At 58.8% G+C, this 17,899-nt stretch overlaps 1 protein-coding gene across 1 annotated transcript; it reads left to right on the forward strand.

Annotated features, from left to right (window-relative positions):
* Window positions 1–3,319: 3,319 nt before the first annotated feature.
* Window positions 3,320–16,754, forward strand: STMN3 (stathmin 3). The gene is made up of 5 exons (XM_055266095.2): window positions 3,320–3,598; window positions 12,335–12,430; window positions 12,711–12,886; window positions 14,337–14,528; window positions 15,045–16,754. The coding sequence occupies exons 1-5, from the start codon at window positions 3,580–3,582 to the stop codon at window positions 15,102–15,104; spliced, it is 543 nt and encodes a 180-aa protein (XP_055122070.1). The 5' UTR covers window positions 3,320–3,579; the 3' UTR covers window positions 15,105–16,754.
* Window positions 16,755–17,899: the final 1,145 nt, after the last annotated feature.

Raw genomic sequence — 17,899 nt, forward strand, 5'->3', positions numbered from 1 at the left:
TGCAGAGGTCTGATAAAAGTCACGCTTTATGAAAAACGTGTGGTTTTTTTTGAGATGGAGTCTTGCTATTGTTTTTTTTTTTTTTTTGAGACGGAGTCTTGCTCTGTCGCCCAGGCTGGAGTGCAGTGGTGCAATCTCGGCTCACTGCAAGCTCCGCCTCCCGGGTTCACGCCATTCTCCTGCCTCAGCCTCTCCGAGTAGCTGGGACTACAGGTGCCCGCCACCACGCCCGGCTAATTTTTTTTTTTTTGTATTTTTAGTAGAGACGGGATTTCACCGTGGTCTCGATCTCCTGACCTCATGATCCGCCCGCGTTGGCCTCCCAAAGTGCTGGGATTACAAGCATGAACCACCGCGCCCGGCCAGAGTCTTGCTATTGTTAACCAGGCTGGAGTGCAGTGCTGGGATCTCGGCTCACTGCAACCTCTGCCTCCTGGGTTCAAGTGATTCTCCTGCCTCAGCCTGCCTCCCGAGTAGCTGGAATTACAGGCACATGCCACCATGCCCAGCTAAATTTTTGTATTTTTAGTAGAGATGAGGTTTCACCATGTTGGCCAGGCTGGTCTTGAACTCCTGACCTCAGGTGATCCGCCCACCTCAGCCTCCCAAAGTGCTGGGATTACAGGTGTGAGCTACCGCGCCCAGTCAAAACATTTTTTTAACTAGCACTAGGGTGCATGTGAAAAACATCTTTGAAATGCTCATGCACTTTCTGCATTTGATCTTGGTGAGAAGTCAAAATCTGCTCCAAGACCTGGCACTATATTGGGGCAAACAGTCAGTACAGCTATTGTGTGTGTTTGTTAATGCACTAACAGTCAGTACACCTATTGTGTGCCTGCTAGCATGCTGTCATTACTCCTATTGAGTGTGCCTGCCAGTGCACTGAGAGTCAGTACACCTATGGCATGTGCCTGCTAGTGTGCTGTCAGTACAGCTGTAGTGTATGCCTGCTAGCACACTGACAGTCAGTACAGCTAACAGTCAGTACCCCGTTGCGTGTGACTGCTAAGGTGCCGACAGTCAGTACCTTGTTGCGTGTGCGTGCTAAGGTGCTGACAGTCAGTATCCTGTTGCATGTGCCTGCTAAGGTGCCGTCAGTACCCCTGTTGTGTGTTCCTGCTAGTGCACACTGTGCACATCTACTGGGTTCCTGGCACTATGCCAGGGGCTTCCACACACCTGGTCCCCGTGCTCCAGATGAGGACACAGAGGCTCAGAGAGGGCCTGGCCAGAGTCACAATGAGTGTGAGGCATTGCAGTGCTCTGAGCCTGACTGGGTGGGTCCTACTCCACCCACATGAGAAGACTCTGGAAGTCCCGGAGAGGGCTGCTTCTCTTGATCCCTAGCACCTGAGCTCCAGCACCCAGGGCTGGAGTCTGCCTGAAGGATGCTGACCATCCCCAACTGCCACTGTGGTGGCCAACAGGGAGGACACAGCTGCTGTTGTGGGCAGCTCTGTGTGCCTCTCCACCCTTCTTCCTCCTTCCCAGAGCTGGGTTCCTAGGAATGGCCCAGGGGCCAACACCTCTGTGTGCATATTAGTTTGATATGGCTTCATTGCAAATCACCACAAACCCAACAGCTTAAAACAACTCTCATTTATTACCTCCTAATTCTTTTTTTTTTTTTTTTTTTTTTTTTTTTTTTTTTTTTGAGACGGAGTCTTGCTCTGTCTCCCAGGCGGGAGTGCAGTGGCGCGATCTCGGCTCACTGCAAGCTCCGCCTCCCGGGTTCATGCCATTCTCCTGCCTCAGCCTCCCGAGTAGCTGGGACTACAGGCACCCGCCAACACGTCCGGCTAATTTTTTGTATTTTTAGTAGAGATGGGGTTTCACTGTGTTAGCCAGGATGGTCTCGATCTCCTGACCTCGTGATCCGCCCGCCTCGGCCTCCCAAAGTGCTGGGATTACAGGCTTGAGCCACCGCGCCCGGCCTACCTCCTAATTCTTAATATCCCAAGGCTGAAACCAAGTGGGCAGCTGGGCTCAGTTCTTGTGTGGAGGCTCTGGGGTCAAACCTGCCTCCAAGCCCATTCTCTTCTTGTTGGCAGAACTCACTTCCTTGCGGTTAAGGTCTTGTTGTCTTGCTGGCTGTTGGCTGGGAGCAGTTCTCAGATCCTTGCCATGTGGCCCCCTCATCTCAACAACAGAAAACCTTCTTTGGTTTGATCCCTCCAATTTCTTCAACCAGGCAAAGGAAACTGCTTTTAAAGGGCTCCTGTGATGAGGTCAGGGCCTGCCTGATGATCCTCCTGTCTTAAGGGTACCTCTGGGCCACACAATGTCACATTCCTGGGCATCACCCCCACCAGACTCACCGTCCCAGGGATGATGCCGGCTTGCACGTCAGGGGTCAGGACTCTCCAGGCCACCCTAGGATGTGACCGGCCTTGGGTGCTCCCAACGCGCTGCTAGAGCTGAGGCTTGCCCCTGGCTTTTGTGTTGCTGAGCCAGCCTCATGGCTCTGCGAGTCTCCTGAGGTTTTCAGGGGTTTGATCCTGGCCCTATGACTTAGTTGCTTGTAGGGCAAAGCACTTCTCCCTGCCTCGGTGGCTCCATCCCTGCAATGGCAAAGACGCTCCGTTTGCCTACCAGGCTTTCCCTTTGGTAGTTATGAGGAGAGGGGGAGGCAGAATAGGTTGCCCCCCACTCACTAAGTGCGCACAACCCTGGCACCCCTCATCTCCATCGTCTGGGGGCGTCATTGTTTCATCTTACCCCTGAGAAACAAAGGCCCAGCGAGGTCGGACGCTTGCCCTTGGCCTGGGCCACACAGTGAGTGAAGGTCAGAGCCCCGGCGGGAAACCACCTCTGTTTCACCGCAAAGCCTTTGTTCTGGCCTCACTCCTCCACTTTCACTCTTCTCTGCTCAGATCCTGCCCATCCCCTGGGCTCACAGGAGATGTCCCTTGGAGGCCTCCAGGCCAGCGCCCACCCCTGTGGCTGTGGCATCCTCTCCGATGGCAGGCACAGACCTGGACCCTGTTGGCGCCAGCCCAGCCTACAGCGGCCTTGGCGGCGGAGGGCTCTGCGGCCCCACCCCATGGGTGGGACCTGCTCCTCCGGCCTTGCCCCTGCCCCGCCTGCCCTGGGGAATGGGGGCTCATCTCCACCCCCACCTCACTCTCAGGCCTCACAAAGCCAAGTTAGGGAAGCAGCTGTCCCGCTGTGAGCGGTTGGAGGGTGGGGGTCTTGTTGCAGTTCGGGCCCCCCTCCCCCCCGCTCCGCCCTCTCCCTCCGAGGGCTGCGGCCCCTTCCGCAGCCAGGCGCTTGCTCCTCTCTGTCTTCCTCCCTCCCTCCCCCGCCCCCGCAGTCTCTCTCTCTCTCTCCTTCCCCCAACCCTCCCTCCCTCCCTCCTCCCCCCTCTCTCCTTCCCCCAACCCTCTCTCTCTCTGTCTCCCTCCCTCTCTCTGTCTCCCTCCCTCTCTCTCTCTCCCGCCGCGCCCGCCTCCCGCCCGCCCTCGCTCTCTCCACTCCTCTCCCCTCCCCTCCCCGGCACTGCAGCACTAGCAGTCTGCAGCTCCGGCCGCCACTTGCGCCTCTCCAGCCTCCGCAGGCCCAACCGCCGCCAGCACCATGGCCAGCACCATTTCGGGTAGGCTCCCGGGCCGCGGGCTTTCTGGGGCGGCGGGATCTGAGCAGAGGCCTCGCCTGGGGCAACGGCCGGCTGCGGACGCCGCTTTCCCTTCTCCTACCCTGCGCATTGCAAGCCTGGGCCCGACCCGCCCGAGGCTGGGGTCTGCGGCGCCGGCGGGGCTGGTGGGGCGCTGGGCTGCGATGCGCCGCGCCAAGGAGCGCTCGGGACCGGGACGTCGGGCGGGGGCGCCTCGCCCCTGGGGGAGCCGCGTGCGACGCAGGGCGCGACTGCCGCAGGGTGGCTCCGAGACCCGGGGGTGGGCTCGTGACCGGGTGGGCGCGCTCGCGATGTGCGGGCGGAGTCCCTGGGGCGTCCGGCGACCCGAGATCTGGGTCCTCCAGAGCCTTCGCGGGGAGGCGGGGAGAGGGTGGGACCCTCTGCCAAAGCCCCAGCCGGAAACCCGGCGCCCCCCGCGCCAGCGCGGCGCAGGGGCTGGAGGGGGCGCTGAAGGAGGGGAACGGGCCAGACACGGCCGAGCCTGGAGTGAGGGGGACCGCGCCCTCCCCCCACACCGCTGCGGCCTCGGGGACCACCCTTCGCGACGCCCGGGCCACCTGCTCTGGCCAGAAAAGCCACTGCTCTTTGCGCCGCGCGGTCTGGATGGGGGAGGGGCGACTGCGATTCCCAAACCCTCCCGAGATCAGAGATGTCCGCCCCTCCCGCCCCCTCCGCCTCCCGCGGGGCGGACCCACCGCCTTCGAAGGTAGCGCCCACCCCGGCCTCCCGGCCCGTCCCGCGCGGTGCTCAGGAGGAGGGGCGGGCGCAGGCCCAGGCGAGGGGCAGATTCTGGACGCAGGGGAGCTGCCGGGCGACCCCGGGCGCGAGTACGCTGGGCCCGCCCTTCCCGAAACGCTCTGCTCCGCCGCGAGGTCGCAGAACCCGCTTCGTTTTTCGCTCGACGTTCGGGAGGACAGGACGAAGGGCCCCACCTCCTTCCCATCGCCGCCTCCGCCCACGAGCCGCACTCCCTCCCACCTTTTCTTACGCCCCGGGACGGGTCGCCGCGGTCCCCCTCCCGAGCTGACTGGTTCTAGCCCCAGTGCCCGCCTTGGCCCGAGGCGCAGAACTCCGCCCACCCACGCGTGCCCGACCTGACGCCGCCCCTCAGGCCCCACGGGCTTGGAGGCTCCAGGTGACTTCAGCACCTGCCAGGAGGGGACCGTGTGTGTCACCGACCACACCTCCCCACCCTATCTGGGAGTCCTGTCCATCTGCGCTTCCTCCCTCCGCCTCCTCCCGGACACCCCCGGGGATACTGGGGGGGGGTCTCAGCAGAGGGGACTCCCCTCCTGCCCCTGAGGGCAGCTCTGCCCTCTCCAGGGCCGCCTCCTGCCCTTCCTGACAGCCTTTCCCTGTTGGCCCCTCCCCATGGGCTCGGTTCCTGGGGCTGAGCTGGGAGGGCGAGGCCATCTGGGCATCCAGTCACTGGCTCCTCACTCTTTTGTGGCCTCTGCTCACATTCTCCTTCTGCAACCCAGAGTCTGACCTCCTCCAGCTGTGTGGTGTTGTCCGTGCTGCGTAACCTCTCAGGACCTAGGTCTCCTTATCTGGGTGGAGATGACGGTGCTGGCACCTCCCCTGGGGCTTGTTTTGAGACCTCAATATTTCAGGAAAGGTGCTTGGCTGCTTGCCTGGTAAGAGATGAGTGCTCACTGCACGTCAGGCAGCCTGACTGTGGTAGCCACATTTCTGAGTTTCCTGCCCAGGGAAAGGCAAATCAGCTGGTGGCTCCTGCCATGCTGTGCTCCTGGCACCATGAGAGGCAGCCTGGGTGACAGTGACCTCCATCTGCCCCTGGGGGAAGCCAGCAGCAGCCTCCAGGGCCCTCCAGGGGTCAGAGGCCACTGTGGTCCCCTGGCCTCTCAGTTCCGTGAGCTCCCAACAGGAGCCTGCAGTCAGGCCCAGGCTCATGACTGGGCTCTCACCCGGCACGCTGTGTGATGCTGGGTGGAACGCTTGCCCTCTCTGAGCCTCCATTCCTCCTCTGTAGAAGTGAGGCTGATAGGGTGGCTCATGCCTGTAATCCCAGCACTTTGAGAGGCTGAGGCCGGTGCCTAAACTGAGGTCAAGAGTTCGAGACTAGCCTGGCCAACATGGCGAAACTCCCCCCTCTGCTAAAAGTACAAAATTAGCCAGGTGTGGTGACACATTCCTGTGATCCCAGCTATTTGGGAGACTGAGGCAGGATAATTGCTTGACCCGGGGAGAGGGAGGTTGCAGTGAGCTGAGATTGTGCCATTGCCCTCCAGCCTGGGCAGCAAGAGTAGAAACTTTCAAAAAAAAAAATTAAAAAAAAAAAAAAGAAGAAAGAAGAAGAGGAAGACGAAGAAGAAGGAGAAGGAGAGCTGATAAGGGCATCCACCCGGGCGGGCGCTAGGGGTGGGTGTGAGGCGTGACCCTGGGAGCGGGCACTACTATACCCTCTGCTGCTTGAGGCTGACCTGGTGCCTGTTTCTAACTCCTGCTCATGAATCATCCAAAGGCCAATCCGCATTTCCTCGGTACCTAATGTTTAGTACAAAGAGAAGCAGGGAGACAAAACCAGCCCAGCTCATGGCGAGAATTGTTTTTAACTCCCTGAAGTCAGTGAAGGGGAAGGATGGTGGGGAGGGGGTGGTGAGAAAGAAGGGAGTCAAAAGACTGGGATGGGCCTGGCGGGGTGGCTTACACCTGGAATCCCAGCACAGTGGGAGGCTGAGGTGGGCGGATCACCTGAGGTCAGGAGTTCAAGACCAGCCTGGCCAACATGGTGAAACCTCATCTCTACTAAAAATACAAAAACTTAGCTGGGCATGGTGGCATGTGCCTGTAATTCCAGCTACTCAGGAGGCAGGCTGAGGCAGGATAATCACTTGAACTGGGGAGGCAGAAGTTGCAGTGAGTCAAGATCGCACCACTGCACTCCAGCCTGGGTGACAGAGTGAGACCCCGTCTTAAAAAAAAAAAAAAAAAAAAAAAAAAGGCTAGGCACGGTGGCTCACGCCTGTAATCCCAGCACTTTGGGAGGCTGAGATGGGCGGATCACAAGGTCAGGAGATCGAGACCATCCTGGCTAACACGGTGAAACCCCCTCTCTACTAAAAATACAAAAAATTAGCCAGGAATGGTAGCACATGCCTGTAGTCCCAGCTACTCAGGAGGCTGAGGCAGGAGAATGGCTTGAATCTGGGAGGCGGAGCTTGCCGTGAGCCGAGATTGCACCACTGAACTCCAGCCTGGGTGACAGAGCGAGATTCTTGTCTCAAAAAAAAAAAATAAAAAAAAATAAAGAGAGAGGGAGCAATGCTTTGAGGCTCTGGGAGGGGCTTCCCTGGCACCAGCTGTGTCTGTGGAGAGGTGGCCCCTGGATGGGTCTGGGCCTCGGCATCCTCCCTCTGCAATAAGAGGCAGCAGACATGCTCTTTAAGCCTCACCAGCTCTGAAAATACTGGTCCAATGTCCTGCCTCGCCCCTGGCCAGCCCTGCCCTGTGCGCAGACTTCCCCTTGCTTGCTCTCTCCAGAGTTGGCCAATTCCTGACCTGCTGTCCTGCCCCCTCCAATCTGCCCTTCCTCCCCGTAGCCAGACCACAGGGCAGGCCTCACTCCCAGGCTCCATCCTGTGGGTACCTGGTCCCACTTGCTCCTTGAGGGACAGTCTCTTGGGATAGAAGCTCCTCATGGGCCACCAGCTGGGAGAAGCCAAGCCAGGGGGTCTCCATGGCCATCAGATGCTGAGCCGCGCCTGTGTTTGCAGCTGCGGAACCCAGTTCCTCACCTCTCAGTCGGACACGTGTCTCCTGGGCAGAGCCAAGACCTGTGAGAGGTCTGACCTGCGTCCCCACCGTGCCCCTTCTTTCCTGATGATGCAGGTGCTCACACCTGCCCCCAAATTGCCGCCAGCCGTCCGTTTGCTGAGGTGAAGCAAACTGGAAGGGAGCCTCCCTGGTGTTTGTCCTTCCTCTGTATGAGCCTACAGATCTTTTTTTCTGTGAAAATTTCAGGCTCAGGGCAGACAGGGGCTTCGAGCAGCTGTTAATCACATTTTCTGGCCTTTATGGTAAACATATTCCGGTTTTTGTTTTCTGAGACAGAGTCTCACTGTGTTGCCCAGGCTGGAGCGCAGTGGCACCATCTCTGCTCACTACAACTTCCGCCTTCCAGGCTCAAGTGATTCTCATGCCTCAGCCTCCTGAGTAGCTGGGACAACAGGCGTGTGCCACCACACCCGGCTAAATTTTGTATTTTTAGTAGAGATGGGGTTTCACCATGTTGCCTAGGCTGGTCTCAAACTCCTGTTCGCAAGTGATCCTCCTGCCTCAGCCTCCCAAAGTTCTGGGATTACAGGTGTGAGCCACTGCGCCCGGCCACATTCAGAGTTTTGGATGTGTGATAAGGAAGGATGATCTGGAGGGTAGGGGCCTGGAGTCTGCTGATAGGGAGCTGGTTGCTGGCAGAGTCAGGCCTGGAGGGGCCAAGTCCCTGCCTTCTTACCCTCTCTCAGGACCCAGTTGCGTTCTGCCCCAGCCCAAACTCCCTCTTGCTCTCTCCCTCCCCCGTCCTCCTGAGCACAGGGCTGGCCACCCCTTCAGCTCCTCTAAATGTCCCCAGTGTCTCCTGACCTGCTGCTATGGAACACATGGCTGGCACACCCTCTAACTCCCTCATCACATCCTCTTGTTTTTTTTTTGTTTTTTTTTTTTTTTTTTTTTGAGACGGAGTCTTGCTCTGTCGCCCAGGCTGGAGTGCAGTGGCGCGATCTCGGCTCACTGCAAGCTCCGCCTCCCGGGTTCACGCCATTCTCCTGCCTCAGCCTCTCTGAGTAGCTGGGACTACAGGCGCCTGCCACCACGCCCGGCTAATTTTTTTGTATTTTTAGTAGAGACAGGGTTTCACCGTGGCCTCGATCTCCTGACCTCGTGATCCCCCCGCCTCGGCCTCCCAAAGTGCTGGGATTACAAGCGTGAGCCACCGCACCCAGCCTACACATCCTCTTGTTTAAAATTAATTTTTAATAGGCTAGGTACTGTGGCTTACACCTATAATCCTAGTGCTTTGAGAGGCTGAGGTGGGAGGATCCCTTGAGGCCAGGAGTTCAAGATCAGCCTGGACAAGATAGCAAGACCTATCACTACTCTCTCTCTCTCTGTGTCTCTCTCTCTCTCTCTATATATATGTGTATGTGTATATATAGGTATGTATATATATGTATATATGTATATATGTATATACATATATACGTATATACATGTATAGATACACGTATACACGTATCTATACACATATACGTATATGTGTATATATACGTATATACACATATACGTATATATACTATATATATGTATGTGTATATATATGTATGTATGTGTGTGTATATATATATATATATATATTTTTTTTTTTTTTTTTGAGACGGAGTCTCACTCTGTCACCCAGGCTGGAGTGCAGTGGCGTGATCTCAGCTCACTGCAACCTCTTACTCCTGGGTTCAAGCGATTCTGTCTCAGTCTCCCGAGTAGCTGGGACTACAGGTGCCTGCCACCATGCCCAGCTAATTTTTGTTATTTTTAGTAGAGACAGGGTTTCATCATGTTGGTCAGGCTGGTCTCGAACTCCTGACCTCATGATCTGCCCGCCTTGGCCTCTCAAAGTTCTGGGATTACAGGCGTGAGCCACCGTGCCCGGCCTCCATACCACTACAAATTTTTTTTTTTTTTTTTTTTTGAGACGGGAGTCTTGCTCCCAGGCTGGAGTGCAGTAGCTCAATCTTGGCTCACTTCAACCTCCACCTCCCGGGTTCAAGTGATTCTCCTGCCTCAGCCTCCCAAGTAGCTGGAATTAGAGGAGCCCGCCACCATGCCTGGCTGATTTTTATATTTTTAGTAGAGACAGGGTTTCGCCATGTTGGCCAGGGTGGTCTTGAACTCCTGACCTCAGGTGATCTGCCTGCCTCAGCCTCCCAAAGTGCTGGGATTACAGGCATGAGCCACCACGCCCAGCTATTTTTTTCTTTTTTTTAAGCTGGTGTGTAGGCCGGGCGGGTGCAGTGGCTTAAGACCAGCCTGACCAACATGGTGAAACCCCGTCTCTACTAAAAATACAAAAATTAGCCGGGCGTGGTGGCATGTGCCTGTAATCCCTGGTACTTGGGAGGCTGAGGCAGGAGAGTCGCTTGAACCCAGGGGGCGGAATTTGCAGTGAGCTGAGATTAAAAAAAAAAAAAAAAAATGGTGTGCTGGCGTGCACCTGTAGTCCCAGCTACTGAGATGGGAGGATCAGTCAAGCCCAGAAGTTCAAGGCTGCAGTGAACTGCATAGCTGTGCCCTACACTCCAGCATGGGCAACAGAGCCCAATCCTGTCTCTAAAAAATAAAGTAGGCCAGGCACAGTGGCTCACACCTGTAATCCCAGCACTTTGGGAGGCCAAGGCCAAGGCGGGTGGATCGCGAGGTCAGGAGATCAAGACCAACATGGTGAAACCTCATCTCTACTAAAACTACAAAAACTAGCCAGGCGTGGTGGGCGCCTGTAGTCCCAGCTACTTGGGAGGCGGAGGTTGCAGTGAGCTGAGATTGCGCCACTGCACTCCAGCCTGGGCAACAGTGCAAGACTCAGTCTCAAAAAAGAAAAAAAGAAAAAAGAAAACTTGACAAGTCAGGTCAAAGTCCCCTGTGAGGCTCCCCTACCTGGTCCCCCTCCACCTCCCTCTCTGAAGACGACGACCAAGACAGGTTCCCCCAAAGGCTCTCACAATGACCAACACAGGTAGCCTTGCCTCACTGCCCGGCTCAAAGGCTCGTTCCCTCCCCCAGAGGCTCTCACGCGGGCCTGCCAACCCTGGGATTCCTTTCTGCTCCACCTTACACCCTCTTCGGCTCTGTGCTGCTCTGCCCAGAAAAGTGTAGGTCACCAAGAAATTTAAATCAGGACAGACCATTCTCTGCACTGTCACAGGAAGACCCAGCTCACCATGAAAGGCTTGATTACTTCTGTCGTGTCTGTCTGTCTTCCTTTCCTTTCTTCTTTTCCTCCCTCTCTCCCTCCTTCCTTTCTTCCTCTCTCTCTTTTTCCTTCTGTTTTGAGACGGAGTCTCACACTGTTGCCCAGGCTGGAATGCAATGGCGCGACCTCGGCTCACTGCAACCTCCACCTCCCAGGTTCAAGCGATTCTCCCGCCTCAGCCTCCCAAGTAGCTAGGATTACAAGTGCCTGCCACCACGCCTGGCTAATTTTTATATTTTTAGTAGAGATCGGGTTTCACCATGTTGGTCAGGCTGGTCTCGAACTCCTGACCTCAGGTGTTCCACCTGCCTTGGCCTCCCAAAGTGCTGGGATTACAGTTATGAGCCACTGCGCCCAGCCAAGAGGATTGTTGAGCACTAGCGAGAAACCGGGCCAGCGTGTCTGCTTAGGAGTGAGGCTCGCCCTCAATAGACCAAAAGAGCTAAAGTATTTTCACTGTGAGAGCAGGCGCCTTCCTCTTCCCCTGACAGGGTGCAGGGCCACAGGAACCCAGCTTACTTCTGGTTTGGGTTGGGCAGCAGGGACACTGGCTGGTGGGCACTTGATTGACCTGAATGGGCAAGAGGGCTGGCCGTGGTGCTGAACGGACAGCTTCCCTTCCTTGATCCTTGGTGGCATCAGTGGCCCAAGCCCAGCCCTAGATGGGCAGAGAGCATGTGCCTGGAGAGGGCCTGGTTTCATCTCAGGGTGACAACACAATCATCGGGAAGGAGAAAGGAGGGTCTGGGGGCTTATCCAGGTTTACAGCCCAAGAAAGTGCTGCCCACAGAGGGTTTGCATCTGTGCTGGTCCCGTCATGAGTTAATCTTGCCTGCTTGAGCTGGTGCGGAGCGGGAGGGAGGAGGAGGGGAGAGAGAAGTAGCGGGGCAGAGGGAGGTAAGGGTCAGAAAGACACATAGTGACAAGGAATCACAGAAAGATGCACTCAGGGAGAAAGAGTCAGGGGCTACCCCCGGGAACACAGAAAGATACAGCGACAGTGACAGAGTCAGACAGACAGAAGGTAAACAGAGACCCAGACAGGCAGCAGCAGCCACTTTGTCAGTCTGGGCGGGTATCTGAGACTGAGTGGTTTATAGACGACAGGAACTTATTTCCCAGTGCTCTGGAGGCCAGAATGTCCAGGATCAAGGTGCCGGCAGATTCGGTGCCTGGAGTGATTCACCTCCTGGTACATAGACAGGCGGCGTCTTCTAGCTGTGTCCTCACATGATGGAAGGTGAGGGAGTTCTCTGAAGCCCCACTCTGGGGCCACTCAGGAGGGCTCTAGCCTCATGGCCTAATTCCCTCCCAATGCCTCACCTCCGCATACCGGCACCCTGGGGTTACAATGTCAACACATGAGTTTTGGGTAAGGGAAACATTCAGACCACAGCAGGCAGGAGAAGGATGGAGAAACAAGTCAGTGTGGAAGATGAGACAGACATTAATGCCGAGAGAGAGGAAAAGCGGGGAGAGGCGGAGGGCAAGAGAGACAGAGGGCAGGGGACACACCACAGAGACAGCGCCAGCGTCTGGAAGCGAGAGAGCTGGAGGAGAGACGAAGGGGCCGGCGGTGTGGAGACACACGAGAGCGTGCTGGGCAGCTCCGTGTCTCACAGAGACATGCCAGAGGAAGCCATGGGGAGGGAAACACGGGGCCCAGGTGGGCAAGGCCCCAGTGGCGCTTGCTCAGCCCAGCCTCGTGCCCACAGCCTACAAGGAGAAGATGAAGGAGCTGTCGGTGCTGTCGCTCATCTGCTCCTGCTTCTACACACAGCCGCACCCCAACACCATCTACCAGTACGGGGGTGAGTGCCTGGCTGCCACCTGCCCTGCCCTGCGGTGCCTGCCCACCTCGCCTTTTCCCCGGGCCTCCGGCAGTCTCTCTGAACTCCAGTCCTGGCTGCCTCTGGAGAGGGAGGTTCTAGGGGTAAGGGGCCCATCCTGGGGGCTGAAGCCTGGGATTCCCGCGGGAGCAGCCACCCCCTCGCCCAGCCCTGGAGTTGGATGTGTGCTGGGAGCATCCTGCTCAGCCCACGCCATGCTCTGGCCGGGCCTCTGAAGCTCCGCTCTGGTCTTGCCCTGCAGACATGGAGGTGAAGCAGCTGGACAAGCGGGCCTCTGGCCAGAGCTTCGAGGTCATCCTCAAGTCCCCTTCTGACCTGTCCCCAGAGAGCCCTATGCTCTCCTCCCCACCCAAGAAGAAGGACACCTCCCTGGAGGAGCTGCAAAAGCGGCTGGAGGCAGCCGAGGAGCGGAGGAAGGCAAGGAGTCCTCCACTCCCCCCCCACAGGAGTTTCAACGGAGGCGGCCCACGGGGACAGGGCCTGCAAGACGCAGGGTGCTCCCAGGCGGGCTTGGTCAGTGCCTTGGCCTGGAGCAGGAGGGGCTGTGGCTCCCTGGGCCTCTCCCTGAGAGATAAGAATGGGATGGGGAGAGGCCAGGCGTGGTGGCTCACGCCTGTAATCCCAGAACTTTGGGAGGCTGAGGCAGGCAGATCACTTGAGGTTGGAAGTTCAAGACCAGCCTGGCCAACATGGTGAAACCCCATCTCTACTAAAAATATAAAATTAGCCAGGTGTGGTGGTGCACACCTGTAATCCCACCTACTAGGGAGTCTGAGGCAGGGGAATTGCTTGAACCCAAGAAGTGGAGGATGCAGTGAGCCAAGACTGCGCCACTGCACTCCTCAGCCTGGGCGACAGGGCGAGACTCCATCTCAAAAAACAAACAAAAACAAAGAATGGGATGGAGAGGAGGAAGGGTTCCGAGGCGGCGGCCAACTGGAAGGAGCAGGAGCCTCTGGTGAGGGTGGGAGGCACCTTGTCATGCCCAGCAGGATGCTAGGGGGTGGTCCCCAGATGGGCCCTGGGGACGTCGGGTGGGGCATCCCTCTCCCAGACAGGGAAGCTGGAGGAAGGGCCTCACATGTGAAGACCCTGAGGCTTGCTGGAGGGCTGAGGGGCCCCGGGAGAGGTGGGTGTGGGCTCCACGTCCCCTCCCTGCAGCCTCCCCTCCCACCAGCTCCTCTGAGACTGAAACAGAGATAAAAATGTCCTTTTGGGAATGCCACCCTGGAGGCCAACGCATTGGGCGGGGAAGCGGCTCCCTTCCCTTCCCGGTGAGACCAGGGACCAGGGTTCACAGGGCTGACTAGTAGGGACTGGCACGTGGCTGCGGGTCCTGCTGCCCCGCTCTCCTCCCAGGGGTCACCAGCCGACCCCTCCCCCAGCATCCCTGGGGACCCTTCCTCCGCTCCTGGGCACCTAATTGGGAGCTGGGAACCCGGTGTGTAACAAGCAGCTTCTCTGCTCAGTGGGCGGATGTCTGAGGAAGAGAGAAAGCTCAGAGACCGCCCACAAGTTTAGGGTTTCCTGCCGCTGGTCGTTGGAGGGGCAGACGCGCAGAGCAGGGTGTGCAGTGGCGGCAGGGCACGGCGGGGGCCCTGGGCGCAGCCAGGACCGCGGGACCCGCGCGCGAGGCAAGGGAGGGGGCGGCGGAGCGCAACCCCCTGGCCCTGCCCCGACCACAGGCCGGATGGCAGGCGAGGGTTCCCAGGGCAGCGCCCGGGGGTCTCGGCACCCACCGAGGCCTGGGCAGGTGGAGGCGCCAGGTGAGGCGAGCGGGCGCCGGGCGGGAGACGGAGAGCAGGGAGGAGTCCGGCAGGTCAGGGCCCGGGGTTGCCGCTCACGCGCGCCCGCCCGCCCCGCACAGACGCAGGAGGCGCAGGTGCTGAAGCAGCTGGCGGAGCGGCGCGAGCACGAGCGCGAGGTGCTGCACAAAGCGCTGGAGGAGAATAACAACTTCAGCCGCCAGGCGGAGGAGAAGCTCAACTACAAGATGGAGCTCAGCAAGGAGATCCGCGAGGCGCACTTGGCCGCACTGCGCGAGCGGCTGCGCGAGAAGGTGCGGGGGCGGGGGCGGGGGCGGGGCCGGGGCGGAGCTTAGAGGAGCGGGGCTCGGAGAGGACGGGGGTGGGGTGGGGTGGGGCGGGGCTAGCAGCAAACAGGGGGCGGAGCTCGGAAGGGCGCTGAGCTGGGGTGGGGGTCGGGGGCTCATCCCGTGTTTACTGGGCGTCCCCAGCAGCGCACGAAGCAGGTCCAGAGTCTGGTCCTGGCGGGACAGTAACTAGCTGCAGTAATAGATGGCTAAATTCATTATGCTGAAAGTGCTCTGAAGGAAGCTCGGCTCTGGTACGAGCTAGAAGCAGGGCCCAGCCAGCTCCCCGGAAACCCGTCCTTGGTCCCCGGCCCTGCTCTGGGCCTCCCCGGTGCTCCTGCCCCCTCAACTCTGGGTCCTACTGGAGGCCAGCCCGGATGAGGCCGGGCGGGTGCCAGGGCGCCACGGCCTGCGCGCCTGGGGGTTCCCGGAGTCGCCTCAAGCCACCCCCGCCCTCAGGCCCTCCCGCCCGCTGTCCCGCAGGAGCTGCACGCGGCCGAAGTGCGCAGGAACAAGGAGCAGCGAGAGGAGATGTCGGGCTAAGGGCCCTGGACGGGCGGCGCCCATCCTGCGACAGAACACGTTCGGGTTTTGGTTTTGTTTCGTTCACCTCTGTCTAGATGCAACTTTTGTTCCTCCTCCCCTACCCCCGCCCCCAGCTTCATGCTTCTCTTCTGCACTCAGCCGCCCTGCCCTGTCCTCGTGGTGAGTCGCTGACCACGGCTTCCCCCGCAGGAGCCGCCGGGCGTGAGACGCGGTCCCTCGGTGCAGACACCAGGCCGGGCGCGGCTCGGTCCCCCGGGGGCCCTGTGAGAGAGGTGGTGGTGACCCTGGTAAACCCAAGGCGGTGGCGTGGGATCGCAGGTCCTTACGCTGGGCTGTCTGGTCAGCACGTGCAGGTCAGGGCAGGTCCTCTGAGCCAGCGCCCCTGGCCAACAGGCGAGGCTACAGTACCTGCTGTCTTTCCAGGGGGAAGGGGCTCCCCATGAGGGAGGGGCGACGGGGGAGGGGGGTGATGGTGCCTGGGAGCCTGCATGTGCAGCTGGAGCTTGTTGAACTGGCAGGCGGGTGGGTGGGGGCTGCAGCTCTCCTTAATGTGGTTGCACAGGGGTCCTCTGAGACCACCTGGCCTGAGGTGGACACCCTGGGCCTTCCTGGAAGCCTGCAGTTGGGGGCCTGTCCTGAGTCTGCTGGGGAGTGAGCATTCTCTGCCAGGGACCCATGAGCAGGCTGCCGTGGTCTAGAGGTTGTGGGCAGCGTGGACAGTCCCCCACTCAGAAGTGCATGAGTTCCAAAGAGCCTCTGGCCCAGGCGCCTCCGTGGGACAGCCCCACCGCCCCTCCCCACCAGGGCTTTGCAGATGTCCTTGAAAGACCCACCCTAGAGCCCTTTGGAGTGCTGGCCCCTCCTGTGCCCTCTGCCCTGGTGGAAGTGGCAGCCACAAGTCTTCCTCAGGGAGCCCCAAGGGGGATTTTGTGGGGCTGCTGCCCACAGATTCAGGTGTTGGAAGGGCAGTGGGTAAGGTTCCCAAGCCAGCCCCCACACCCTTCCCACTTGGCACCCAGAGGGGGCTGTGGGTCGAGGCCTGACTCCAGGCCTCTCCTGCCCACACCCTCTGGGCTGGGTTCCTTCTCTCCCTTGGATGCCCAGTGCTGGCCTTGGAGGACGGCCAACTGGAGGACGGCGGTGGGGGAGGCTGTCTTTGTACCACTGCAGCATCCCCCACTTCTCCACGGAAGCCCCATCCCAAAGCTGCTGCCCGGTCCCTTGCTGTAAAATGTGAAGGGGGCGGCTGAGTTCTCTTAGGACCCAGAGCCAGGGCCCTCAGCTTCCATCCTGCGGGAGGCCTTGGCCGGGCACTGCCAGTGTCTTCCAGAGCCACACCAGGGACCACGGGAGGATCCTGACCCCTGCAGGGCTCAGGGGTCAGCAGGGACCCACTGCCCCATCTCCCTCTCCCCACCAAGACGGCCCCAGAGGGAGCAGCCAGCTGGGATGGGAACCCAAGGCTGCCCACATGTGGCTTTTGTGGGACTCAGAAAGGGAAGCAGAACTGAGGGCTGGGATACTCCTCACGGTGGCAGCTCTCATAGCGAAAGCCTAGTGTAATATGCACCCATCTCATCCACGTAGTAAAGTGAACTTAAAAATTAAATCAAATGAACAATTAAATAAACACCTGTGTGTTTAAGACATGGTTGAACTGTGTGTGTCCTGCACCTGTGGGGTCGGGGACGGCTGTGGGCTCCCTGTCTGGGAGTGAAGATCTGCCCTGTGTGTATCTCCAGACTGAAGCTGGTTATAAATCTTATTTTATCATCATGATTATGAATTACTCTATTGACAATGGTGATTTTAAGATATAAGCATGTGAACTACACACAAGCCCACTTTCCTGTCTGGAATCCAAGGGGTGAGGCGTCAGGGTGGGGGGTGGCAGGGCCCGCTGCTGTGGGTGGGGCTGGTGGGGGCCCCCCTGCCCTCCCTCAGGGCGGAGCCCTCCTCAGGGGCCTCCTGTTGTTCAGGACTCTGCGGCCCGCGGCTCAGGAGGAAAGGGCAGGGCCTACGTATGCATCTGAGGCTGGAGCCTCTAGGCTGTGGGACTTCCTGACATGGGGGTGGGTGCTACGAGACCCCTAGGGCTGCACCCTACTGTTCTGTGGACTCGCCCCACTCACCCCATTCACCCCTGGACAGCCGGTTGTTCACGGTCACAGGTCTGGACCCAGGATGCGGGACGGAGTAATAGAAAGTAAGAAGACATTCTGGACCGGGCGTGGTGGCTCAGGCCCGTAATCCCAGCACTTTGGGAGGCTGAGGGAGGTGGATCACCTGAGGTCAGGAGTTCAAGACCAGCCTGACCAACATGGTGAAATCCTGTCTCTACTAAAAATACAAAATTGGCCGGGTGCGGTGGCTCACACCTGTAATCCCAGCACTTTGGGAGGCCAAGGCGGGCGGATCACGAGGTCAGGAGATCAAGACTATCCTGGCTAACATGGTGAAACCCCATCTCTACTAAAAATACAAAAAATTAGCCGGGCGTGGTGGCAGGCGCCTGTAGTCCCACCTACTCAGGAGGCTGAGGCAGGAGAATGGCGTGAACCCAGGAGGTGGAGCTTGCAGTGAGCGGAGATCACGCCACTGCACTCCAGCCTGGGCGACAGAGCGAGACTCCATCTCAAAAAAAAAAAAAAAAAAATTAGCCGGGCGTGGTGGCTCACGCCTGTAATCCCAGCTACGTGAGAGGCTGAGGCAGGAGAATCACTTGAACCTGGGAGGCGGAGGTTGTAGGGAGCTGAGATGGCGCCATTGCACTCCAGTGAAACTCTCTCAAA

Source organism: Symphalangus syndactylus, chromosome 24, assembly GCF_028878055.3.
Source record: "Symphalangus syndactylus isolate Jambi chromosome 24, NHGRI_mSymSyn1-v2.1_pri, whole genome shotgun sequence".
Taxonomy (NCBI): Eukaryota; Metazoa; Chordata; class Mammalia; order Primates; family Hylobatidae; genus Symphalangus; species Symphalangus syndactylus.

Coding starts and splice junctions, on each gene's coding strand:
- STMN3 (XM_055266095.2), top strand. Junction 12,431..12,710: donor CACCATCTACCAGTACGGGG/GTGAGTGCCTGG, acceptor CTTGCCCTGCAG/ACATGGAGGTGAAGCAGCTG. Junction 12,887..14,336: donor CAGCCGAGGAGCGGAGGAAG/GCAAGGAGTCCT, acceptor CGCCCCGCACAG/ACGCAGGAGGCGCAGGTGCT.